The sequence below is a fragment of the Euleptes europaea genome, chromosome 3 (genome assembly GCF_029931775.1).
Source record: "Euleptes europaea isolate rEulEur1 chromosome 3, rEulEur1.hap1, whole genome shotgun sequence".
In the NCBI taxonomy this organism is placed as follows: domain Eukaryota; kingdom Metazoa; phylum Chordata; class Lepidosauria; order Squamata; family Sphaerodactylidae; genus Euleptes; species Euleptes europaea.
In genome coordinates, this window is record NC_079314.1 from 106,751,024 (window position 1) to 106,778,738 (window position 27,715).

Below are 27,715 nucleotides of genomic sequence, written 5' to 3' on the forward strand. Positions count from 1 at the left end.
CAAAGGAAACTAGTTTATTCCTGCTTTAGTGGACTACAGCAGGAGAAGGGAAGTTCCACTTGTATAGCCTGCCAATGATTGCATGTGTGCTAATAATTAAGCAAATTATGAGGACCAGTGGTGCAATATATTATAAATGAAATGTAATTACCACATGGCTCTCTAGAGTTGATGCCTCCGATTTAATAATGCTTTGGCCGTATTTGAAACCTGTCTCTTTTGTAAGTGATTTATGCATGGTAATTCATTTTTTTCAAAGTTCGGTAGTCTTTTGGAAATAACAAAATATATTCTTAAAGTACCAAGTGACAGATACTAGGTCAGGGCAGCCATTTGGGATTTAGGCCCCATGTCCTCTCCAGAGACACATTCAATTTCTCCTCCTGCTTCCAGAACCTTTAATTCACTGTTGGGAAGCACTTTAGGGCAAAGGTGGATGTAAAAGAAACCTTCTCTTAGAGGATTCAATCATAAAAGAACACTGTAATGGGATTGATGCCCAGAATCAGTCAGCTCCTCATGTAGCTGAGCTGGGAAAACAATGGAAATCTATGTATCTTCCTTCAAAACTATGTAGAAGTGGCTGAGATAATATGCTGGTAGTGACAAGTACAAGAGTTTTGGCCGCATATAAGTGTTGGTGTCTGAATCATAATAAGAAAGTACTGCAAGGGGGCCTCTATGAAAAAAGAGGGAACATCAAGAGAGACTGAAATAGAAAGAAAGAGATGAGAGAATAGTTGAAGTGTCAAGTTAGTACAGTTACTCCTTTTCATTAACGTCACATTTGTACCTGCCTTAGTATTTGTCTCTTGGTAGCGGTTTGGCAGATACGTCTGCTGTCATTTTCTCAGTGGGACAGTAGTGTAGCTTGACAACTCCTTGCCCCTGCAGGGCCCTTATGTACTGGTTCCTGATTCCAATGTGCTTTGTCCACGCGTTGTTCTTTTCTGAAAGAGAGAGAGCTATACAACTCTGGTTGTCCTCTAGCATTTGACCTGGAAAAGGTTCCTTAATACCAAAATCCTCCAGTAACATTATAAACTTATGCAACATTATAAACTTATGAACATCTTCTAGGCCCAGGCTTTGCAATGGTTCCAGTATCTTCTCCTTTTAACTTAGAAGGTAACTTCCATCTGGTTCCTGTTCAATCTGAATTGAAGTAAAAGTTAGTCAAGTAAAAGTTAGCATTGCCTAGGTGTTTGATTTCTACTGCCTTGTTTAGTTGGGATATATTCTCAGGACAGTCATTTTGATTTTCATGGCAAATTATCAGATCATCTATGAAGGTCAGAATAAGTGTCTATCTTTGTGTCTACTGTAAAGACAGGGGTCAACTTTGCCTTGTCTGAAGCCCTGATTGAGTAGCATCTTGGTCAGCTTGTGTAACCATGCTGTGGCAGCTTGTTTAAGCCCATAAAGCCCCTTTTGAAGTTTACAGACCATATATTTATTCTTTTCATCTGTAAACCCTGATGGCTGTTTCATGTATAATTCTTCCTTTATTGAAGAAGAAGAAGAAGAGTCGGTTTTTATATGCCGACTTTCTCTACCACTTAAGGGAGACTCAAACCGGCTTACAATCACCTTCCCTTCCCATCCCCACAACAGACACCCTGTGAGGTAGGTGGAGCTGAGAGAGCTCTAACAGAGCTGTAACTTGCCAAAGGTCACCCAGCTGGCTTCTTGTGCAGGAGTGGGGAATCAAATCCAGTTCTCCGGATCAGACTCCACTGCTCCAAACGACCGCTCTTAACCACTACATCACTCTGGCTCCATGTAACCATGTAAAAGGGCAGTCTTGATCTCTAAGTGTTCAATTTGCATGTTTCTAGAAGCCGTGATGCTTAGGAGCATCCTAATTGGGAAATATTTTACAACTGGTGCAAGAGTTTGGTCATAATCTGAACCATAAATTTGAGAGAATCCTTTTGCTACAACCCTGGCTTTGTATCTCTCAACTTCACCTTTTGTGTCCTCTTAGCCTTAAAGACCCACTTATACCCAATAGCATTCTTACCCTCATGTAGTTCAGTGAGTGTCCAAGTTTTGTGTTCTTATGCAGCGTGTCCATTTCTTCTTGTGCTTTTCCCCTCCATTTGCTTGCTTCTGGTTCAAGCATGCACTGTACTTCAGCTCATGATGCTGGTTTGTGTGGCAGTGATGTCCTTGAGAATTTCTGCCTTCACCTCATCTTCTGGTTGAGCATCTGGTTGCATCTGCATAGTGACTACATCTGTTGGCTCTGGGTAATACACAAGCAGCTGGTTGTGATTGCCGTCTCCCTCTAGACCACTGGTTCCCAACCAGGGGTCCGTGGACCCCCAGGGGTCTGCGAGAACTAAATTAAGGTCCGCGAAACAAAGTTATAAACCCATAATAAATTAATATTTTCAATTAAAAGTCCTCTATTATAAAATATATATATTCAAATATTATTCTAAGTTTAATGTTTAACTAACAGTTATGATTAAAGTTTATTTTCAAATTCTCAGAATTTTTATTTTGAACCTTGGGGTCCCTGCACCGAACAAAAAAGTCCTAGTGGTCCCTGGTCAAAAAAAGGTTGGGAACCACTGCTCTAGTCAGTCATCTGTTGCAACATTCTGGTTGTTCCTTAGTCACTCATTGAATTGCACTGCTCTGTTTGTACTAATTTGATTAGTGTTTGGGTCTAGACTTCTGTATCCCTTGCTCTCTGTAGAATAGCCTACAAAGATGCCTTCTTTGGCTCTGGGTTATAGCTTGGATCTCTTTTCTTTTGGTATGTGAGTATAGGCCTTAGATCCAAATACTCTAATGTGTTCTATGCTTTGTTTTCTGTTATGCCATAACAGGAGTTTTCTCTGTGATTTTGGTTAGCAATCTGGTTTGCAAGTAAACTGCAGTCATTGCAGCTTCTCCCCAATGCCTGTAGGGAAGGCCTGAGTTGATTTAGCATGCATCTGACTATGTCTATTATAGAGCGATTCTTGCGCTCAGCAACCCCATTCTGTTCTGATGGATGGGGTATAGTAAGTCTATCTTGGATTTAATGTTCCCTTAGGAATGTCTGCACCAATCTGGACGTATATACACCACCACAGTCAGACTGGATGGCTTGGGGGTTTCTGTTGAACTTATTAGAAACCCTGGCAACTTGGTATCTCAGCTTCTGCATGATTTGTGATTTTATCCTTCAGCAAATAGCACAACGTATATCTTGAAAAATCATCAATAAAAGAAAACAGATAAGTGTTATTTCCAGTTGATGCTGTTTAGATAGGCCCACATAAGTCAGTGCGAATTAGCACAAGTAGTCACTTAGTGCATCTCTGACTTTGTTTGGGAATAGAAGACCGAATTGCCTTTCCCTTGTACACACAATTGATTATCATTGGCACATTCACTTATATTGATACCTGTTGCAAAGTCCTTTGTTTGTAGTTTCAAGATGACCTGTGTATCGTGGTGGGCAAATCTCCTGTGCCAGAGTTCCAGGGACTTCTGGTCAGCAGCTGTCTTCACTGTACAAGCTTCTGGTTCCTGGCAGTCCAGTTCAAAGACTCAATTTCTGAGAGCACCTATGGAATACAGTTCACCTTGGTGCGAGACGGTACATACGTTATTCTCAGTGTATGGCAAATCCTTTTTCTGAGAGTGTGGGCACACTTAGCAAATTTGCCTTTAGATCAGAAATGTATAACCGTCATTTGCAGTAATTTCAGTTCCACTATCAACTATTTGACAATATAGTGTATTTTTTCCTTTTGCTTGTATGTCTGTTTGATCTCCATTGGCTAGGTGCACTTGTCCTGCAGCATTTGTGTCTAATTCATCAAATTGATATCTGGTGTCATATGTAAAGATGCAGCGCTATCAATTAGCCGCTTGTTTAGTTTGTGCTACATGAGAAACAAGGTAATTAAGTTGTTTTTCTTGGAAGAAATCCTTGGGGGATTTTTCACGGAGCTTTGCAGCGGTTTCACAGCCGGTTTGCGTCGCTGAAAATTTTTGGTTATTTATGGCTGCTCCGATTTTTTTCGGATTGAGCAATAAAAGCCGCGTTATAACCGGGGCAAGTCAAACCACTTTTGTGCCGTTCTATCCTGTTGCTGTGCAGTTTTTGGCTTGGAGCTCCATGAAAAAAACTGCCTTTGTTCCTTGGTTTGGAACAATTGTCCCTGCCCATGCCGGCTAATTTCTCCTCCCCCAAGAACGGCGATTGGCTGGGGGAGTTTCGCGCTCAGACAAGAATACCGCCCCTTTTGCTGCCTGCCTGCCTGCCTAGAGTCCTGGCACTTCTCTCCCTCCGTCCCGGAGGCTGGCGGGCAGGCAGGCAGCACGCCTTCCCTGCCCCTCGCCCGGGATGGGCCGTGGAGCTGGGCCCACACCTCCAAGCCCAGGGGGACGTCGGACGGACTGCTCCAGGGGGAGACCAGCAGGGCCACGCCATGTGCGCCTCGCACGCCGGGGGTGGTGGTGGTGGCAGCTCGGTCTAGGGCAGCTGGACCCGTGGGGGGGGATGTTCAAGGGAAGGGGCTGTTGGCCCCTCTATCCCAGCGGGGAGGGGGGCTTTTTGAGAATTTGGATGGGAAAAATGTGCATCATGAGAGCAGAAAACCCAAGGCAAAACTCCCTCCCATCACTCTTCTGAAGAGGGGCGGCCAGTCTGCTCTGGGTCTCCCTCCTCTCTCTCGATGCACTGGGGCCGGATCAGGGCCTGCGTGCAAGCCAGGGGCCTTCTTTCCTCTCCCCCCCCCCCCCCGCCATGCACACTGGCTGGATAGGGGCCGGCACGCAAGCCAGGAGCCTTCCTCTCTCTTACGATGCACTGTGGCCGGATCAGGGCCAGCACGCAAGCCAGGGGCCTTCTTTCCTCTTCCCCCCCGCCATACACGCTGGCTGGATCGGGGCCGGTGTGCAAGCCAGTAGCCCTCCTCTCTCTCATGATGCACTGGGGCTGGATCAGGGCCGGCGTGCAAGCCAGGGGGCTTCTTTCCTCTCCCCCTCGCCATGCACACTGGCTGGATCGGGGCTGGCGTGCAAGCCAGGAGCCCTCCTCTCTCTCATGATGCACTGGAGCCAGATCAGGGCCGGCGCTCAAGCCAGGGGCCTTCTTTCCTCTCCTCCCCCCCCCCCACCATGCACACTGGCTGGATCGGGACCTTCGCGCAAGCCAGGAGCCCTCCTCTCTCTTACGATGCACTGGGACCGGATCAGGGCCGGCGCGCAAGCCAGGGGCCTTCTTTCCTCTCCCCCCCCCCTGCCATGCACACTGGCTGGATCGGGGCCGGCGCGCAAGCCAGGAGCCCTCCTCTCTCTTCCGATGCACTGGGGTCAGATCAGGGCCAGCGCACAAGCCAGGGGCCTTCTGGGGGAAACATACTCTGGAAAATTGCTCTAATGCAAGAGGTTTACAGTGGCCATTTATGCACGGGAGGTTTTTCCTTGGATTTGCCGCTCTCTAGATGCACCCTTTTCCCTTCCAAATTCTCAAAACTCAACAATCAGCCCCCAAGAAGAGTTTTGAGAATTAGGATGGGGAAAATGTGCATCTAGAGAGCGGCAAATCCAAGGCCCACCTCTTGAAGCGGCACAGGTTGGAGCTGCTCCATTCCCACATTCAGCTAAACACTTCTCTGGGCACATGGATGCAATTCCTGCCCCCCCCAATCCTGTCTGTCATTAAAGGGCAATGGGTTCCACACCTATAGAAAATAGAGGGAAGCTTTGAGAAAAGCGCTGCCTTGCCCCCCCCCCCCCCAATTTGGAATCTGACTGTTCTAAAAGCAGAACAGAGCGAGGGTGGAAGAAAAATGGAGGAGACCAGAGGGACTGGTGCTTGTTTTTTGCACTGGGGCTGGTGAACTGCACGAGGTAATCTGCTGGGCAGAGTTAGGGCGGAGTTGGGGGCAGGCATAAACAATGAGCTTGTTGGAAGGGGAGGCCTTCTGCAAAAGGGACAGACCAAACCGTTGTCAAATACAGCGTGCTTTGTTCCCATGAAAAACCAAAACTACATTGAGATTGACGGGAATAAATCGCGGCCATGAAAAAAACATTTAAATCAGGTTTTTTTTGGTCCATGGCAAAAGAGAAGCAAAATCTACCGTGAAAAATGCCCCCTTCAGTCTCTGTTTAAGTGCGAGGTTGCTTGCTGGTAGAGATGTGTGACTCCTTGGAGAGCCATGTGGAGAATGTGGGAGAACAAAACTGAAAGAGAGAGGAGGGGTCAGAGGGCAGTTCGAGACATCCCATTCAAGGAGAACACATATACACACTTAAAGGGATGTAGCATCCCCCCCCCCCCACAAAAAAAAGCCTGCTGCAGAAAACAGGGCAGAGCACAATAGCTTCTTCTGCACCCTTCTTATTGGCTGCCCCATACAAGGCAACAAATGGCTCATCAGGAGCTGATACTACTTAAAGTTGGGACTGGCACAAAACAATTCCCCAGCCTTTGTAGGTTGGGAACTATATTCCGAGATGGTGTTGTATATTTTTCAACTTTATAATATTCAGACATTTTATAACTTCTATTCAAATAAATGAGTTTCTAAGCAAAGCAATAGGATCCATAGCAGGAGCACCGGCTCAGTGGCCAGTACAGAACACAGACCATAAATTTCTTAAGGCTGATGAGGATCAGCTCAAACAGATTGAAGTACCCTGCCCATATCCTCAAGTGCCAATAACTGATGCTCATCCAACAACACTGGACAAGAGGGGGATCTAGGCACATCCATCCTAGATTTTGATCTGTAAGAGAAGGTTAGAGCAGGTGCAAGCAATTATATAATTCTTATCCACAAGGAAATTAGCAAAATTGTCACAGTAGACTACAAAGTTTTCCGTTACAGGGAGATGAAGATGTAACTATACTCTGATCACTTGCGGGGGTGGGAATCCACGGAATGAAACCAAGGAGATTTTTCTCCCTCTCCCATAATACTAGTACGTGAGGTCATCTGTTGAAACTGGAGAGAGGGTTACAGGTTCAAAACAGATAAAAGGAAGTATTTTTTCACACAACACATAGTTAAATTGTGGAACTCCCTGCCCCAGGATGTGGTGATGGCTGCCAGCTTGGAGGGCTTTAAGAGGGGAGTGGACATATTCATGGAGGAAAGGGGTATTCATGGCTATTAGTTAGAATGGATACTAGTCATGCTGCATACCTATTCTCTCTAGTATCAGAGGAGCATGCCTATTATTTTTGGTGCGGTGGAACATAGGCAGGATGGTGCTGCTGCAGTCGTCTTGTTTGGGGGCTTCCTAGAGGCACCTGCTTGGCCACTGTGTGAACAGACTGCTGGACTTGATGGGCCTTGGTCTGATCCAGCAGGGCCTTTCTTATGTTCTCATGAGATGTAATGTCATTAGAGAAGAAAACTTTCTTCTCTGACATCACTGCCACAGAACAGTCCATCAAATACACCCTAAGCCATGTTTGGTTGGATTTTTTTTCTGACACCCCACCCCCCAAACTTGAACTTTAGATACCTGCCTGACCCCCAAAGTCTTCATTAAACTATGGCGGCTCACAGCAGCAGGAAGAGGCCTCCTTAGAACCATGTTGCCTATTTTCTAAACCAACTTCCTATTCCCAGAGCAAACTGGGGTCTCAGCATCTTGACTTCAAAGACACCATTTTCCTTGAACATCTACATGTTTTTCCCAGCAGCACCTGTCCTGCTTGCCTCGGTCTTGCATTTCATCTCAAGCAGCCCCTTCAACAGGAGTCAAAGCACTTCAGCAAGGTTCTGTTCTCCTCAGATCCAGCTGTGTAGAGGTTTTTGGAAGATTAACTGGATGCGAAGAGCTGTACTTTCTAAAACAGACCACATTAAGCTATATGAGTTTTTTGGGATCAGATAGCCAGCCTCACCATTTAATTTTAGTTGTTAAAAGATGGCATTTATGAGCATTGTATTACTTCAATAATAAAAAAAAAAGAAACCCAATTCAATGCTGTAGCCATTAAGTGTACAGCGGTTTTCTGAACTTTTGTTATGCTGCTTTACTGCACTGTCAGAAGTATTGCAGGAGTCCCTGGGAAAGACAGATACCCTTTTGGAATGGGAGTGCATGGATTTTTTCTCCTGTTGCATTTTAGTTTCCATGCATAACACCAAAAACATAACACTCCAGCCCAGCAGAATTTGCCTGTGTGGAAGTCATAAAATAGTAAAGGACGGGAGCCAAGCTGTTATCGGTTCATCTCCTTAGCTCACCAATTAACGGCTGGAGACAAGTGTCATCCAGCCTGGTTCCCTTTGGCTCCTTCAGCATAAATACCACAAAATAAAAGACGATGTCATGGGATGATTTATTATCTGTCAAAAACTGATTGAAAGAGAGGGGGGAAAGAGTGCAGCAGTGTCAACTTTTTATCATTCTCCACTGAGGTGGAAAATAATCCAGTAACTAAGGAAAGATTAGCTACAAATTCTAACAATTGTAGGCGTTGTGCAAGGGAGCCTGACGGATGTGCCACAGGAACAGAAGTTAGTATGGTGGTGCTATTCTCATTTTGTGAGCGTGTGTAGGGGGAAGCGGGGAAGAAAACAAACGTGAAGAAACTTACATATAATAACTGCGGAAAAGAGACCATTGCCTTGCGTTGTGTCTTTACTTCAGAATCTGAGGCCACAATCCATTAACGCGGCTCTGCCCCCAGGAATGCCACAGGAACGCCTCTCAGGAGACTGGCATGGGGAGATACGCCAGGATGACGCCAGCAGGGAGGCTGCGCCACCATCCCAGCACCATGCTGCCGCTTCGCTCTCCGCCCTGGCATAAGTTGCCCTACGCTGGCATCCATTCCAGTTTGTATGGCACAAATGGCACGGACGCTGGCGTAGGAGTCCCGCTGGCTCCTATGGAGCTTCACCCCCCCCCCATTTAGGATTGCATGGTTAATCCCATAACATGAGAATAAGTACCTTGGCTGGCACCAGCAGGGCAGTAAGGCATACAAAGTAGGCATGTTGCAGACTTCAGCAGGAGTACAATTGCCAGGTGAACTTACCTTGTGTAGCTGATCTTGATTACAAACTTGACTGGAATGTTTCAGTATTCCCTGGTGAATTTTATCTCAAGCAAGAAGCATGCAAAACACCTGTGGGTCTGCACAACAGCTGCTTGGTCACAATAGCTTGTGGCTGCCTTAGACCAGCCCAAGAACTAACTTACTGGGTCATGGTCAGAGCATCAAAAGGGACCAACTTACGTTGTGAAGCACAGAATTGCTTGCCGTTTGTCTCCTCTTGGTGCCTGAACAACCAGGTGAATCCTTTAAATGACTAACATTAGGTAGATTGCATTGCCCTCTTTTTGTGCCTGTGCAGTCTGTAACAATCTAGTCGAGAGATGATCACAAGAACTGACTGCAAGATTAGCCAGTTTCATGGGCAGATTCCGAAGGAACACAGAGCACTTTAATAAACCTCAGCCCAAAAATTTCAAACTTAGTTCTTGTTTTCTTTTTCCTAAGTTCCTTTTCAAATTGGACGCATGAGCAGATGAGTGGTGGGGTGGGGACAGCTGCTGTGACAGCCATCTAATTGTGTGAGAAAAAGTGTAAACGTGGAAAAGGGATGCATCCAAATTGGCTCAGATGGATCCGAACAGCTCACTGAACGCCTCCTTGCTTGTGACTGGCAAGCCGAAAGTGAGCCCAACCAGTTCAAGCATAACTAATACAGAGGCAGGATATGCTTACAGGAAGCAAGTAGGGAGAGAACTAACTCAGGAGATGACATTCCAAGATTAATGCCTCTTTTTCCTTCCCTCTCTGGCACACAATACTTTTTTGGGGGGAGAGGTTCTAAAACCTTTCAAGACTGAAGAAATGCTTTACAAACCCAAAAAGAAAAGAAGAATACAGAAGTTGGCTTATACATTACAGTGTCTGTCTGATATTTCAGGGAAAGGCTTACTAATAAATTTTGCAGTTACAGAAGTAATGCTCGGTAATCCTCCCTGTTAAACGCTTGTGGTTTGAGTTAGTAGCAACCCCCACCACACACACCACTGAATGTCTGGGTGCCCATGTAGATGGGTTTCCTGACAGTAACCACACAGAGGAGAAATGTGGCCTGTCTCTTTTAAATCAGGCATACAGGATCACAGAGGGGGGTACTTATTGGTTTTAAAGCCTAAACAACATTCTCTCTCAAAACCATCTTCGGATGTATGGGCATATACATGCCGCCAGGATAATGTATGAACGGGTTCAGAGAGTGGATTGAAAGTAGAGAGGGAGCCACAGTACATACCACTGTTTTAACAAGAGCACTTCACTGATCACAGTCTTTCTAGGGAAAGAGTGGATAGGGTACTATTTGTGTATAAAGAAGATGAACAATGAAGAACAATGGCTTATCCTCTTGGATAACCCTCAAATCATTGCAATGTGAATTTTGATCATGTTACTAAAGGATCTAAAATTATGAATTGTGACAGCTACCTCACAGAGGATAAATTTCTTCTAATGTAAAATCACCCGCCACAGAATCCTGACAGTTTAAATTTTGATTGTAGAGTTGACTGTAAAATGGCTATTTTTGCAAGCTCACCTTAATTCTAACCCTCTTTACTTAGAAGCAGTGGCTAAGCCTCTTTGTAAGGCTACTGTGTGAAGGCTTCTTGAAACTGTTTCGGCATCAGCTGTTTTACATAAAGAGCTATTTCGTATGTACTAGCCGACCATGGTTATATGGTCTATTACCCTGAGAAGACTTGCTATTTGGCGAACAGTGTTTAGGTGGTATTCAGAAATGTGTTCTTTGTCCGTGATATCATGCAGCCTCTGTCCCTGAGCGTTAGACCAAAGCTATATTGAAGCTCTTGGAGGTTTTACAGGATAAGATCTCCTGTCAGAAGAAAGCAAGAGCATGTTTACCGTGTAAGATCCAGTGCCAACTACTTGATCTCCTTTCAAGATTGTAGCCAGCGTTCTTTGGCAAAAGAATGGAAACACTGATTTATTTTTTTATTTTCTTGTGGTGACTTAAGTGACTTGTACAAGCAGAATTCTTTCACACTGTCTCTGACTTTCTTGGGGTCTGTTCAGAGTGAGAAAGGGGTCCCTTTTGGGATCCAACTCATTAGCTGGTGTCAGCGATTGACCTTGGCTCCCTCGAGCCAATCTTTGGCAAATCAGGCAGAAAGGGGCTAGGTAAAAATGGATAAAATAAACAGGGAGGAAGGAAAGGGGTTTTGGAAGGAAATATGGGTACAGAGGGGGGAAACCCTGAGAAGGAAAGAAAAGCCAAATGAGAAGAGGGAGAGGCGAGTGGCAGGTGTTCAACAACAGCTGCTGAATAAGGTGACTTATATTTCTATATTAATTTGAAACAACCTGGAAAATATTTGGTTGCAAAGCATCCAGTGTCCCTCTGTTTTCCTTAGTCAATGTCATTCAGTGTAAAGATATTCCACTACTCTTCTGACTCCTTGTCCAAATTACATAGGCCTAGAGACTAGAATATATGAGGAACCAAGATGAGAATAGCAAGGGATATTTAAGGTTAGAAATTAGTTTACTTTCACGGCTGTGTGAGAGAAGCTTGCATAACACCTGCCCCCAGAAGGACTAATTCAAGGTAATGTTATCAGAGCCTCACTTCTATGAATGCTCCCAAAAGTATTTGGAAACTACAAAACTGACTGCAGCAAACCCATTAAATACCTTTGGGTTTTCCCTCCCATTCAGTTGGGTGTAATTTATCCATTTTTAGTGTCTGTCTGAATAGGTACAAGAGCTAAAATTACCTGCCTGAAAAACTTGCTTTAAGAGGAAAGCCCTTTAACTAGAAGAATCCTTGTTTAACCTCTTGGTTTTGAGGTAAAACCACTGCCTGTGCCTATCGTCTGTCTCGTTTCTGTATTCCCTAAAATTTTATGATAATGTAATGGTTAGTATCAGGCTTGCCATTGTGTTAGCAAAAATGCCTGAAGGAATACTCCTGTGGAGAGCTGTGTTCAAAATTACAAATGTATTTAGCAGACAGTGCATTATGTTGTCAGGTAGTTAAGAATATTGAAAGGTGTTTTATTCTCATGCCAGGCTAGGAGCAGGGAGCCTACAGTTTAGATTTAGAAAACCTAATTTTAAAAAAAATAATCAGCGTAATGCTGTAGAGCCTTGGAGTTACAAGCACCTTGGGAACTGAGTTTGGGCCAGTTAATATATATTCATCCCAATAAAGTGAAAACACTTTTCTTGGATTATACAATATCCAGCTTCAGATAGTAAGTTATACGTTCAGAATTGCCTCACCTCTGCCTCCAGCAGTGGCCAACTAACTCACAAGCAGGGAATGATGGGAAAAAGCTGTCGTGATTGTTAGTTCCCAGCAACTGGTATTAGGAGGTATACAAAGAAGTCCCAATGTTAGCTGTCATGGATAATATCCATTGCTGGATCTAGGGCATTTGTTGGTTCTTTTAAGAGCTATGAGCTCATTCCTGAGCCTTGTAGCAGCTAGGGACTGCGTGGCCGAGGATCCGCCGCGGTGCCACCAAAGAGGTTTCCCTGCCGCTGCAAGGCTTAAAAACGCCTTTCAAAAAAGGAAAAAAAAAACAGAAAATGGGGGGAAAGCCCCATTGGAAACAGCGATGCTGTGCCCAGAGAAACCTGGCGCAGCAACGCTGTTGCTGGAGAAGGGCATTCCTGGGCTGGAGGGGCTTTAGAAGCTGACTACCGTCAGCTCCGCCCCCAGGAACGCCCACCCCCACCCCGGCGCCACATTTCTCTTCTGGGATTTAGGTCCCGGAGAGACTGCGGCATTGGAAGAGCAGGGTGCAGCCCCACCGCCAGCATAAGTGCCTCTTATTCCGTGATAAGACGCCAGCTTGCTTTTGAGGCAGCTTACAATAACAGACAGATAAAATACATTAAAAGACACAAATTGGATCACAAAACAGCGTACAGCATTTTAAAACACCTTAAAACATCATAAAAGCTAGCAACAATATGAGGAATAAGAATTCTCCCTAATAAAAAAACTTAGGTAGTCTTAGCCTGGCCTGTGAAACTAAGAAGGCCAGGTGTACAGTAGAGGGAGGGCATTCTGAAGGTGGGGTGCCACCACAGAAAAGACCCTGTCCTGGTTAGCCACCTCCTTCACATCATGTGATGCTGTCTGCTGAAGTAAAGCCTCTTGGTTCATCCTGTTGAATTAATGTTATCCAGTTTCTGTGCAGCAACATTTAAAAATGACATTAACGACAATGAAATTTGCATTCAGAATTTAAGGAGGCAGACTGCTCATCCCAAGGCTGACACTAAAGCTAAAAATACTGTGGAATCTTTAGTATCTATGGCAAGTTATCTGACAGACAGAAGCACATTCAGCCTTTAAAGGGAGTTTTGTCTGCTTGTGGCAAGCATATTTTTGGCATTCCATATTGGTTTACAGATTGGATAATGGAAGTTAGTGAAGCACTTTTTCAAGCTCCTTGATTTCCTTTGCATTTTACTCACCTGGCCAGGTGGTTATGCAAAATTTATGAGACTTGACAAGATTCCTTCTAGCAAATAGAATGGCCACACAGTGCGTATGCCAACAAGAAATAAGGTGTTCTGATTCCAAAATGCCATCGTAAATAGCCGAGCTCAACAAGAAATCAAATACATTTGTAGAAAGGCACCAATATTTTAGCACTGCTGTCAATGGAATGTCTGTATCTGGGGTAGAAAATAATGCCAGGTTTGCTCTTCTTCTCCTGAGCACAATATACTTATATGTACTTTTTTCTTCCTCTTTGTTGACAGAAAGAATCCATTTCTGAATGTCAAAGATGCCCACTGTTCAGTTTACTTCCCGGGCTCATCTCTGATCCACATGAGGTCTAGGAAATGTGATCTGCAATCACATTTTTGCCAGTGGTGCTTGCTTGTGATCTCAGAGCTCACAATTCCTGATATATATTTTATGGAACTCCAAAACTTATAGCATCATAGACGTAATGTGCAGGATCCCACCCCCTGATGTAGCTGTGGTAGCAGAGATGTTATTTGTATTCTTTTTTTTTCTTTTCCAGAAAGTAAATTACCAGTGACAGAAGACCCCTAATTGATCCCCCCCCCCCTTAACAGTGGCTTTGCTGGTGAAACACATATATCAAGAAAACAGTTTTGTTTGTTTATAAATTCATACCCCACTTCAAACATGCTCTGGGCATCTCACAATGTAAAAGCATAGAACATTTTAAAAATCCACAATATTAAAAAAGCAACCAAAAACCCAAGACATGCACAGAACAACTGAAGGAGAGCCCCTGCCAGTCAGAGCAGAGAGTTAGATGGACCAGTTTTCTGACTTGGTATATGAGCTTCACATGTTCTGGAGGCAGAAAAATAACAAGAATAGCAGCCATGTTTGCACCAACATATTTGATTTACTTGGTCTTACTTCTAAATGTTACTATCATGTTTCTCTCTTTTGCTTCTGTGCTACTCTTCCAGTTTCCTCCATCAGGGGACAACAAGGCAGGGCTATTCTTCAAGCAGAGGGCATATTAAGGAAGGCAGAACTACAACAAGCCCTTGTTAAATCCCCTTTTCTGCAAGCCACAGGATTCTGTGAGGGAAGTCTTGTCAGTTACTGGTATAAAACCAACACAGTTGATAGTGCAGATATGCCCTTGGCTGGGTAACATGTAGACAAGTCTGTTATTGGAACTAAAGATGGTTACTACAGAGTCAGGAATTTGCTCACTTGGTGCATCTGTGGTTTTGGCTCAACGGTATGATGTTTCTGGAGTTTTGTGGGTTCAGGTGTAACAACCAGCGGAACATTGGAGAACAGATCATCTGATACTATGACAGCCCCACTGTTGTAATGTTTCATTCTTCCATGTGCCTTTGTTTTCATCTTGCATTCTTAATTCCCATGATGACAGATATGAGATGGCTGTCCTACATGTAAGCTGAGTTCCTTGTTTCTTTTTCTTTTGACCGTCCCTGGCTGCATGTTCTCTGTTGATGTCTTGTTCCTGGTACTTGACCATCTTGTCTGTGAAAGGAAACGCTCCAGTTGGCTTGCCTGATAAGAAGAAAGGAAAGTTTGCTTGGTTTAGTCACTCCTCAGAACCTCATGGTAATGTTCCAATGTACTCTTGTGCCCATCCTTTTATGTGTATATGTGTGTTTCTGTGTGGTATCTGTACACTATGTTGGTGCATGTATATGTCTCTTTCTATTGCTTCTGCAGCATTGTGCATTTGTGTTGAAGGTGATAACTCCCAGTTAAAATCTCTTTTGCGTTCATGTCCCAGGTTGCTAAGCTCCAGAAGGTCTCCAAAATGTTCTGCCCAAAATCTGAGGATTATTTCCCCTAATAACTCGGTTTTATGTCCCTTGAACAGCCATATGCTTAAAATGCTAACCATAGGGTCAGTTTGTTTCATCTGTGCCAAGCTTTTATGTGTACATGTGTGTTTCTGTGTGGTATCTGTACAGTATGTTGGTGCATGTATATGTCTGTTTCTATTGTTTCTGCAGCATTGTGCATTTGTGTTTAAGGTGATAACTCCCAGTTAAGATCTCTTTTACATTCATGTCCCAGGTTGCTAAACTCCAGAAGGTCTCCAAAATATTGTCCAAAATCTGAGGATTATTTCCCCTAATAACTCTGTTCTCTGTCCCTTGAACAGCCATATGCTTATAATGCTAACCATAGGGTCAGTTTGTTTCATCTGTGCCAAGCTGATATTTCGTTATTCCTTGGGTTATATGAGCCTATGTGTAATGTTAAAAAAATTGGGTGTATAATTGCCAGATAGCGTGTATCCAGATGTTTAGCTGTTCTAAAATGAGAGATTATACAGACTAGCAAGAAAGAAAGAAAGGGGGGAATGAATGAATGAATTTAGAGGCATTATCACCATGTGTTTTGAAGAGAAAATGCCGTCTGTTGATATAATCCATCAGGCCTTTCTGCTATGCAATATGTTTTCAGTTTGATGATGTTGGCATGTGCTGCCCTCCCCTCCCAGACAGCTCCCAGGGAAATCAATGGTGGCTGTGAAACAGTAGCACTTGGTAAATTACATCCCATGTGTTGGATCCCATAGATCCATGGCTCTGTCAGAGGCGCAAGACGCTCTTCCAGGCATCTATACTCATGACATCTTGTCAAACACATTGGTATCTGGGAAGCCTCCTCTGCTGTAGTCAGGGCTTATGCCATGTTAACCAAGGACAACGATTATTTGATTCTGCTAATCAAGATAAGCAAAAATTGTTTTATGGAATCATTCATTAAATTTCATAAAATAAAGACAGCGGGATCTGATCATCAGAATGAGACCAAAAATACTGGGGTGGGGGGTTGTGTTTTTTTAGCTCTCTCCTGTTTTAGGAAAGTGGTTGATAAGAATGTTTAATTAGTGTGTTTTTCAAGTAAAATATGAGTTAGGCTTCCCAAAACTTATATCAGAAAGGAAAGGTGACAGCCCTGCACTTAACACCTGTTGTGCAATAAAGTGATTATATGAAACTATCCATCATGGATGGTTTCTTATTAAAATAAATCTGAGTTGGTGGCACATATCTTTTCACCTCTTAATATAGCCCATGCTGTGAGAATTTGTGTCTGTCGTAAAATGTGTGGTCTTTAGGATCTGCCAGATAATCTGTCCGGCCTCATTGCGTTACCCTGGAGCAGTCATTCCTTTGTGCGATAAGACATTGTGTGTCCTGTTCTTGGAGATCAGAAAAGCAGGAAGGGATTAATTTAACTTGTAGCACTAAAGATTCAGACCAAGTTCAGTTGATTGGAGAACACCAGTTTTTTGCAAGGCAGTGATGTGATTATGGCCAGCTACCCTTGATGCTGCCACCCAAATGAACTGGGAGCTGTTTACTGCAGAATAGACTGATGACACCCCATCCAGCATGAGGATACATGAATTTTGAACCCAAACCTGAAACATAGTTTCGCGTTTATTGTTGTTACAGCCAATGTCCAGCATAAAATTACAAAACAATGCAGGTACATATATGCTGTTACGTGAAGAGAATAAAATATCCTAAAATAGACAAGTTAAAATACATTTATCAACATATTGGGGGGGTGGGAACAGAAGAAGAAAAACCTTGGTTTATCCATCACTCCTCATCTGCTGCATCACAAATAATATAATCCCTTCTGTTTTGAGCATTCCTTTTGGTAATATCCTTCCAACAAAATTCGGATAAATCATAGGATAAAGCAGGATTTTTAACCTCGAGCAGAAATTGAATAATTAAACTCTCTTTGGTTATAGATTGATGTAAAAGGCCAAATCGTTGTAACCAGGGTTCAACTGTGGATCTTCTAAATTCCAAATAAAATTCACAATGTAATAAAATGTGTTCAGGGACTCTTCCGCTCCCACTGTACATAAGCATTTTCTCAGCTCTCTGGGTTGATTGCCTGAAACATAGTGATGTCACTGTATGCCAGCAATTAAGATGAGGTTGAATGAATACCTATTGGGAATTTATAAGAATATTTATAAGAAAATTCTTAAATTTATTAGAATATTGCCATAGTGCAAGTTGGACTTTATGGTGAAGGCCTCGTCCTCAGACTTGAAAGCCCTTCTGTCATGGGAAATCACTGTTATTCTGTTTGCTTGCACATATATATTATCACTTTTACCAACCTTTCTACTTCATCCTCTAATTCAGCATCTCCATTATCCCCCAGTACAAGAGCAAAATGCCTGTGTGTCATTCCTATTTGCTGCAGTTCTCTCCCTATTTTACGGTCATTTTTTGTCCACCATTTTTTTTAATAACTTGGCAGCCTTTTGGAGAATGATACGATAAATGAAATTCTGAACGTATTGAAGCACAATACATCATTTTGCTTTCACTTCACTCAGGTTAACTTATCCCATCACCAGCATAAATATCTGAAAGGGCTCTGAATTCGCTTGGAGCTTTTGGTAACCGACTGTAAATAAATGTGCAGTTTTTATAATGTAAAGGCTGAGACCTTTACCCTGGTTAGCACCTAATTTTAACAGCAGCCATATTTTGATTTGAGCTACAGTCAAAGGGCTAGCAGTGTTGTTTCCACCCACTGGCTTGCTTTAATACAAACTGAAAAATTGGAAAGGGTTCTTTATCCCTCTTCTTTCTGGCATGAGTTAAAGAGCTCTATGCCTGTGTCTTTACTAGTGTGGCAGAGGTACCTAATGGGACAAAGAACTTTTGGGGTCAGGTGCCAGTTTGGGGGCACACAGGATGGCTTTGGGGGCTGGCTGTACCCCTGGCTTACTATCCTGGCTGTACCCCTGGTTTACTATCCCTGTCCTTATGGCATGGGAGAATTAAATGCTTGGGGCTTTCAGTCTGCTTAAAAGAGCAACAATGGAAACTGTCATTGGTCTTAGATTCTGGAAGAGAAACTCAAATGAATAATAGTGCCCTGATATGCAATAATATAATCTGCTGGGTTAGCATTATTTTCTTTCTGTGCAGACTTTAACATCTACCTTTTAAATGTCAAAGCATAGTAAAATGCCCTGTAGTAATTCACTTGGCTGTAGGATTTGCTTCTCTTTCTTGAGAATTCCATACATAGAGTTCAGCCCACTTGAGCTATATTTTCTCCATTATTTCTTCATGAGGGGATTTCCTTTGGTACTCTTCTGTGCAGCCAATACAGGATATTTCTCCTTTCCCTAGATTTAACAGCCATTGGCTATCCATCCACCACACTTTAAAAAAGGGGGGGGGAGGTGAATTTTTTTTCTTGACACTATAGAGAGAATATGATGATACACAGTATAGCATAGTGGGGCTTATTCATGTATTCTAGAAAAGCCACTGTGGGACTCATTGACCTACATTATAGTGGGTGTATAGTAAAGTGGTCAATAGAATATCATGAGCTCAATGGGGGAAAAATACATGGCTCATCGCTGGTTCGCTGACTGCCCAGATGGTAAATGCTTCAAGTTGTACCCAATCCACTGTCTTGTGTATCTGTATCCTAGCTTCTCAGTAATACTGTATGACTGTCCCATGACCTTTTATGCTCTTGTTCTCTGTACCCTAACTGTGATCAAGAATACATGTGGATGTTGCCTGCCCTGCTTAAATAAACAAGTATAGAATAGGAATAAAAGCAAAATATCCTTTTCTCATTTATTTTCTTCCCACAATTGTTGATGTGTGAATTGGTCCAGTGACATGCATGATTGTTACACCAAGTGCCCAGCATGTAAGTCAGTCTTCATTTACCTTACTACTACAAGGCTGCCAAAAGTGAGTAGATTGATAGTATGGTGGATGTAGGCTGAATTGCTGGGTGTCCTGTGAATTAGTCACACAACTTGTTTTGTCACATGCCATACAATGCAAGGATCCACTTAACCCACATCCTTAGCGTGCCAGTTCGGCATTCTAATTGTCTCTGACTTTTTGCACATTGGAATTCAAGGACAGGGTTGCTGAAATGTTGCAATTTTTCACAATCATTTTTGTTTGGATTTGTTTCTGGTTATCCTTCAGTGTTCCCCTTTGGCTGTTTGCATATTCTCTACCATGCATGCTTCTTTGTATTTGGACTGTGAGCTATTCTTTGCATCCGGGTTTTTCCCCTAAAACTTTTGAATATACACAGAGACAGTTATACACAAAAACTCACCAATAATTTTGCTGCATTGAAAAAGGCAGAAATGGAAGGTTTTGAGGGGGAATTGGAAGTAACAGGAGGTATGCAGTGACAGAAAAAGCAAGAAAATATTTGTATATAAAATATAGGGGAAATAATTCAGGGAATACACCTGTTCACCATTGCTTTATACAAAACTCTGACAGTCATAGAATAGCCATGGAGTGATAGCCAGGGTGAGGGCTACCTCAAAATTGTAGAACCCATTATGTGATATCACATGAAAGCTGCGTGTGTGTGTAAAGTGCTGTCAAGTCGCAGCCGACTTATGGCGACCCCTTTATGGGGTTTTCAAGGCAAGAGATTAACAGAGATGGTTTGCCAGTGCCTTCCTCTGTATAGCAACCCTGGATCTCCTTGGTGGTCTCCCATCCAAATACTAACCAGGGCTGACCTGGCTTAGCTTCTGAGATCTGATGAGATCAGGCTAGCCTGGGCCATCCAGGTCAGGGCCCTCATGAAAGCTACTATCTGTTTAATGAGGCAACAATTTTACTGTTAAAGTAACCCCAGAAGTAGGATGGGGGCATGGAAAGAGCTGCAACCTAACCAAGCTAATTGTTGCATACTCATCAGGTACATATAATGCAAAAGGAGGGATGTGGAAATAGACAGTTTTGACTGCCCAGAGACTTACAAAATCAGTCTCATTCCTTCTCCACATAGTTTCATGAAACAAAGCAGTGATACTCCCCTCTATGCAGTGGAACTGTAATGTTCCCTCCTTGAGATTCTTGAGATTTTTTATCGAAAACGTTCACGTCCAAGATCTGCACTTTCCCTCTTCATTATTAACCTGTGCCTTTTTGCTAAACTAGTGCCAGTAACTGCTAACGTATTACAGACTAATTACCAACCTTCTGCTCTTTTCTTCCCTCTGACTCTTGCAGTGAGCATGCCCACCAGTGAGACAGAATCTGTGAACACTGATAACGTGGCAGGAGGTGATATCGAGGGAGAAAACTGCGGAGCACGGCTGGCGTGAGTTTATCCGTATATATATGTGTATATACTTACGTTTTGGCAAATATAAAGGAGTAAACTTTAGGGGCTTGTTTCACAGGTAGCTTTGCCAGAGACACCTTCTTCTGAATGACAGAACATTTGGAATAAGGTGTTCCTTTGTTCCAGAACATCAGAGCTTCCCATAGTGAATTATGAGTATTTCTTGTATTACAAAGTGAGCATCATCACTCTGCATCTTTCCAATTTCCATTCCTCCCCATTAAAAAAAAGAACTCTGACATCCCTATTCACAGGAATGAGAAGAAGCTCTGAGAAGAATTATATGTGATAATGACCTCTGTAGAATCTCCTGAGAAGAGGTTCCTATCAGGGCTCTTTCAGAGATCGTCTGAGCAGGACTCCTCCGAGGTTTTTCTCAAAAGCGAGTTCCCCCACACAGCATCCCAAAGGGACATTGAAGGCCAATTCACGTATGTACATTGGCATCTTCCAGTGAACCATGTAAAGCGTGAAGATAGGCAGCCTTTCTTGGGAAACACAGGGAAACGGGGAGGACATGTGCTGTGACTGCCACTCCCTGGTCTTTGCAGACGCTTCTTTCTCCTTCACACCTTGGCAAATGCCAGAATATACATGGCAGGCATGTCTCATAAATATACATTGGCTCATAAGAAACCATCCAGGGAAGCTATTGTGAGAAAGAACAATGGGAAAGAAGTAAAGTAGCAGAGGGGAAAGAAGCAGGAATCAAGAATCAGGAAAGGGGGGGAAATCAGTGTTAGAGGGCTGAAAGTTCAATTGGAAAAGATGGGTTTAGAATAGTTACGGGGTTATTTGAAAGCTGAAAATGATCTGTTGACACTTTTTTACAAAATGCAGGTGCTACCAACACTTTTATGGGTGGAGAAAAGCATTTTAAACCTTTCCCCTTGTGCCATTTTGCTGTGGAAAATTGCAAATCTATTGCGTCTTCTGTTGGGGAACATGTAACAGTACACATAAGCTTTTTCTAGCTGGTGTCAATGTGTTGTGGGGGGAGGGGCTTTCAGGAGGAAAATGGCATCTGAGGAAAGAGTTACAGCCTCTTTCTCATGGCCCTGTCTTCCCCTTCATATCAAAGCCCTAGCACTGCAACTCTTTGTTATAAAATAATAAAAATGTTCTTAAAAGCACCATGGAAATACATACAGTTCTTTCTGAGGCCACCAGTGTTAAAGGAAATTGTGTGGATCCCAACTGAAATTTAACAACAACATGATGAGGAAGGTTCAAGATTGTCTGTATTTCTTTTTAAAGTTCAAAGAAACTGTGCAAAGCCCACTAATTGGGTCAAGAAATCAGTACTGTGTTTCTACCCTTTCCCCAGTGTTCATTTCCTTAACCAAATCAGCCTCTATAGAACCTATGCATATTCACTGTAGAGAAAACAGCAACTGGGAAATGGCAGGAAAATGGCACAGGAAAGGCTATCCATATGTGCTGTTTTCCTGACCTGATTCAGAGGTCTCCAACAGCTGCTCTGAAGGTTTTTTAAAACATATGAAAGATCCCTGTCTTGGATCCCCTGCATCACATCTAGTTTGGATAATATGCCTCATGGAGTGCTGTGCCTGTTTTCTGTTATGATTTGGGGGCGGAAGAATGCAGTTAGCAGTTCTCTCTATTACCATTAGTCTACTAAAATGTACTTCCCACACAAACTGCTTTCCCATCCATGACCATAGATCTGAGTTCCATAGGGAAGAAGAATAGCTGGAGGTGGTAGCAGAGATTTTAGCAGACAAACAGCAGGAAGGGAAGATTTAGCTTAAGTCTCTTCCCTCCCACTAATTGCATCCTTCATTTTAAAAAAAGGGTCGGGGAAAAGAGACATGGAACTCTATTTTGCTTATAGTCTAGCTCTTAGAAGTAGGAATTATCTGGAGGTAGCTGATTGCAGCGTGCATCTGTTGCATTAATATTTGACTATTCAAAAACTGAGAAATCCATTGGCACGAACAAACCCCTGCACAATTAACAGAGGATTTAATATATAACATTAGGGCAATCCTTGCCTTACTGGTCAGAATGTTAGCCTTATATTATAGTTCAATCCTAAAACATAAAGCTCAGAAGTGAATCCCATTGAGTTCAATGGGATTTACTCACTAGTAAGGGTGTTAAGATTGAATTGTGGAAGATGGCAGCAGTTTGTTAATAAGTATGTTTAGGCATGCAGCCATCAGTCTGACTAGAGACATTTTTTTCCTCCAGAAATCTTGCCAGGGTACCTATTGGTTCAATACACAGCCCGGATAATGTACAAGAACTATTGGTTCAATAGTTTACATAATGGAAGATTCTTTTCCTTCTAATGTCCTAGGATTGATGGCCCTAGCAGTCATTGCTCTCTACTGTATTTATTATGTATCTACTTCATTTATACCCTGCCTTTCTCCCCAGTGGGGTGCCAAAATGGCTTACTTTGTCCTCCTTTCCTCCATTTCCTCATAAGAACCCTGTAAGGTAGGCTAAAATGAGAGTGTTTAACTGGCCCAAGGTCACCCAGATTTCATGGCAGAGTGGAGATTTGAACCTGGGTCTCCCAGATCCAAGGCCAGCACTAACCAGTACATCACATACTGTGGTGCCATGGTATGGGCAAAGGCAGTAAGATAAAGTTTTCTCAGACATCCTGTCACAAAGGTCTTTTATGCATGAGCACTTTGACTTACTGGTCCGACTCGGTTTTTCGTTGGGTTATGCATGAGTTTTCCATCCCTTAGAGATCAGCTCACACCCAGCCTGCATAATGTCCGGGTCTTCCTGATCCTGTTGTAACACAATTCTTCTGTCTCCATGAGATCAGCCCGTTTCAAATCATCCCAATTTCCTTGCATAAGTCATAGCGCTGGAGAGGGGAGCTGGTGGGGGGTGACATTTTTCTCACAGTAAGCACTACAGCCAATTACAAAGCAGTGTTTTCAAGGGGTGGGGACTCAGCTTCTGGATTTCTGCTGGTGATTCTGCAGTACTCTGGAAACCCCAGGACTTTCTCCAGGGCAAACAACAACATGCATAGCATTTTTAGGATTCTGAACAGAAAAGTGTGGGCCAAAAGAGCCTCGAGCCCCAAGTAAAACTCTCATGCGTAAAAGACCATAAACAGACTTTCTGCCATCAAGGTTACAACCAAAACTGATCGCAACCAGGCTTCCAGCACCTCCTTAAAGATAATTTCTGGGCCTTTTTTCAAACCAAAGTTTGCTTGTGCAGCTTCCTTCTGCTGTTTCATTGGGTTCCCATGATAATGGCCATTAGCTTTCTAAAGACATTGAGCAGGGAAAATAATTTTCTGGGGGGCAGTTTAGAAGTACTGTCTGTTCTTTTGTGTTCTTGCATGAAGTGCTATGACAATGCAAAGAAAAGCTGACTTTTCCAAACATACTTTCCCAAAATATTTTTGTATGTATCACTTTGGGAAATTAGATTTGAGTCCAGTAGCACCTCTAACTGTTCTACTACAGACCAACACGTCTACCCTCTGAAACTATCTTCTTTGGGAAATTAGGATATCTTCTAAAGCTTCACCACCTCCATGGAGTTATGTGCTACATGTTTTCCAGTGCAATCACAAGCCTCTTCCTGTTTATCACTCAACATGCAATTGAATATTTACTTCTATAGTATTTCTTAATCTGGGGGGGTGCTACCCTCTGGTACTGCAAGCATTAAGGCCAACATTTTTTGGAAAATAAATTAAGTATGAGCCATTTTGATATGCCTCATGTGTCTTTAACCCCATTTATCAAACAAAAGTCTGATTCACTTCTATCCTGGTTGTAAATTAGCAAGAGAGATGCACCAGAGAACTGACAAACAAGAGTTCCATGTTAGAAATGTGGAGTCTTTGCAGACAGCTATATGAAAAACATTAGTTTCTTACAGAATCATAGAATCCGAAGGGGCCATACAGGCCATCTAGTCCAAATCCCTGCTCAATGTAGGATCATCCTAGAGCATCCCTGACAAGTGTTTGTCCAGCCTCTGCTTAAAGACTGCCAGTGAGGGGAAACTCACAACCTCCCTAAGTAGCCAATTACACTGTTGCATAACTCTTACTGTAAAAATGTTTCCCCTAATATCCAGCCAGTTCCTTTCCACATGTAATTTAAACCCATTATTGCTAATCCTATCCTTTGCTGCCAACAGGAACAGCTCCCTGCCCTCCTCTAAGTGACAGCCCTTCAAAAGTGAGCAACCATGTCCCCCCTCAACTTCCTCTTCTCCAGACTGAACATTCCCCAAACCTTCAACCATTCCTTGTAGGGCTTGGTCATCCTTGACGCTCTCCTCTGTACCTGCTCCACATCCTTTTTGAAGTGAAACCTCCAGAACTGCACACTTTCAGCTGAGGGAGGGATGGCAAACAAAATATATTAAGATATTAGGAAAGGAGAAAAAATACCGAACATTAACTTTAAAGTACCAGCAGTAAAGCCAATGGCAACTCTACATACAGGTATTAAAACTACCAAAGTGATTTTCAACCTAGGAACTGGTAATCTTCATTATAAAGATAACTATTGTTAGAATTTTAAACAGTGCCTTCAGTGTTCAAAGCACATCACATGCATTCTTTTGTTGCAAATCATACGTTAGTCCTAGAAGGTAGGCTAATATTATCCCCATATTGCAAACTGAAGGATGAGAAAGACAGTGGTTTGCTTAAAGGACCTGTTGAGTGTGTGGCAGAGGCAGGATATGAACCAAGCATCTCCCATATCACCACTCATTCGCAGTACAACCAGCTGAATACATATAACCCCAAAAAATCCATAATAATGCCATTTATTAAACCAGCTGTGTTAGTAGGACTGCATGATGCCTTATTGCAGAGAGGAGCTCCTTATGCAAGGATTTGAAATTAATATTTTCATCTTCTGAGATCTTTGGATGGTATCACGGCTCGTAGAGCCCATTCCAGAAGGGGGTGGTGGCTAGATGTTGCCTGGAGATGCCTCAGCTTTGCCGCCTCCAGAGCAGCTTGCTGCCCATGCAGCAAGCCGAAAAAAGAATTAAAACACACTTTTCTGGAAAAACCATGGAACTCCCCATAGAGTTCCATGGGGCTATACCACGATTTTGCAGGCGTAACTTGCAGGTAACACACAATTAAAAAGGAAAAGACAGACGAGAAAAAATACATCTATGCACCTATCCCTTGAAAGAATACCCTGCTTATGAACTAGGTGGTAAGGTACCCCCCTTAAAATAATGGCTATGAGGTTGAAGAACTCTCTCTTTAAAAATATTTTAAAAATTTGTATTTTCAAGGTTTAGCAGCACCTTCTTAAAAAAGAGCAAAAATGTAACCAATCAAGACTTCTTGTTTATATCCATTTGATAATGATACACAGATTCCCAGCACTTTCCTGCCTCAAAGCATTTCCATTGTGAAAGGTCTGATGTGAGTTTTATTGTGTTTAGATAAGAGGAACTATGAAGAAATATATATTAGGAATTGAGGAAATATGTTGACAACCTGAAGTTGTACCCTTCTGAGAGTAATTTTTTTCAGCCTCCATAAATCTTATACATATAAATCACTATTTTTAAAGGTCATCTTGATATAATTATGTTCTTTTGTATATGCTTAAGACAGATCAAAATTGTTTTCAGATTTCAAGCTTCACATTTCATTATAGCTTTCCATGCACCATCTGTTTCTATTAATTTTATTAAACCTTTATGTTTCAATAAAATAATCAAATCTAATCATACTAAACAGCTCTTTAAAATGTTCTATCCATTCCCTCTTACTAGGAATGGTCCGTTCCCACTTAAAACGATTTAAGTACAAAACAATCCAAAAAAATTAAGTACTTTTAAGTCTCATTTTTCACTGAACTTAGAATCATAGAACCATAGAGTTGGATGGGTATCCTGCCTTTCTGGCCAAACAGGCCTACCAAGGTGGCTAACAAATAAAAGCAGATTATGAAACACGTCATAAAATCAGTTAAACAAACAATAAAACATGTATAAAAGGCCAGTAATTAAAACATAGGACAGGAAGGAAAGGTCATGGAGGGAATACCAAACAAAAGTGTTCACCTGCCAGTGGAAAACAGTGATGGAAGGGAACAGATGGGTATCCAATGGGATATCCCATGGGAGGGAGTTCCACAATTTTGGTGCCACGACCAAGAAGGCCTTATCTCAGGTTGCCACCCACCTAAACTCAGGTGGTCTTTAAGTTATGCTGGTCCCAAATCATATAGGGCTTCTGAAACCTACCTTCCAGGTAGGACCAAAACGACTGTAAACTGGTGTTTTCCAGTCCCATCTCTGAAAGGCAGCCTAAAAGGATACCATGGTTGATGGTGTCGAACTCTGCTGAAAGGTCCAGAAGAATTAACAGGGTTGCACTCCTCCTATCCACCTTCTGTCATAAGTCTTCCACCAGGGCAACCAAGGCTATTTCAACCCCATGTCTAGGATTGAAGCCAGACAGGGAAGGGTCCGATTCCAGAGAACATCCTGGAAATCTTGGGGTTGCCCAGCCACTAGCCGTTCAGTCACCTTCCTCAAGAACTTTAGTTTGAGGCTGATCGATAATTATTCAAATCTCCTAGGTCAAGGATAGGCCTCTGTAGTAATGGACAAACCACAACTTGTTTCAAGTCTGTTTTATACTGCTGTCATCTAACATGGCAAATGGCTTTTTCAGAGTTCCAGAATCCACTGCTTTCTCAGAAATGTTCATTTTTCAATTGTTTCACCAAAACCAGTGGTGGCTACTATAATGTACAGCTCAAAGGGTCTTTTTCAAGGTATTGCAGAGAGCCCCCTCACTAATTTACACATTTTGTTGTCAAAAATAACTTCCTTGAGAAAGAACTTCAGGTTCAAAAGGTATTTGGATTTGTGGGACTTTTCAATAAATAAATGCCGGGTAAGTTCCACACAAGCTATTTAATCTGCAGTTGCCATCAGTTGTTCACTGCGTGTATACAGATCATCCAGATGACATTGCTGTCGTTTGTTTTCAAGAGCCAATGTGGTGTAGTGGTTAAGAGTGATGGTTTGGAGCGGTGGAC

General features: G+C 42.7%; 1 protein-coding gene across 1 annotated transcript in view; it reads left to right on the top strand.

The window, feature by feature from the left end:
* CACNA1C (calcium voltage-gated channel subunit alpha1 C) overlaps positions 1-27,715 on the top strand; it is a 575,193-nt gene that overhangs the window by 398,016 nt on the left and 149,462 nt on the right. Inside the window, 1 exon segment of the mRNA XM_056845863.1 lies at positions 20,558-20,648. Coding sequence (XP_056701841.1) covers positions 20,558-20,648 — 91 coding nt within the window.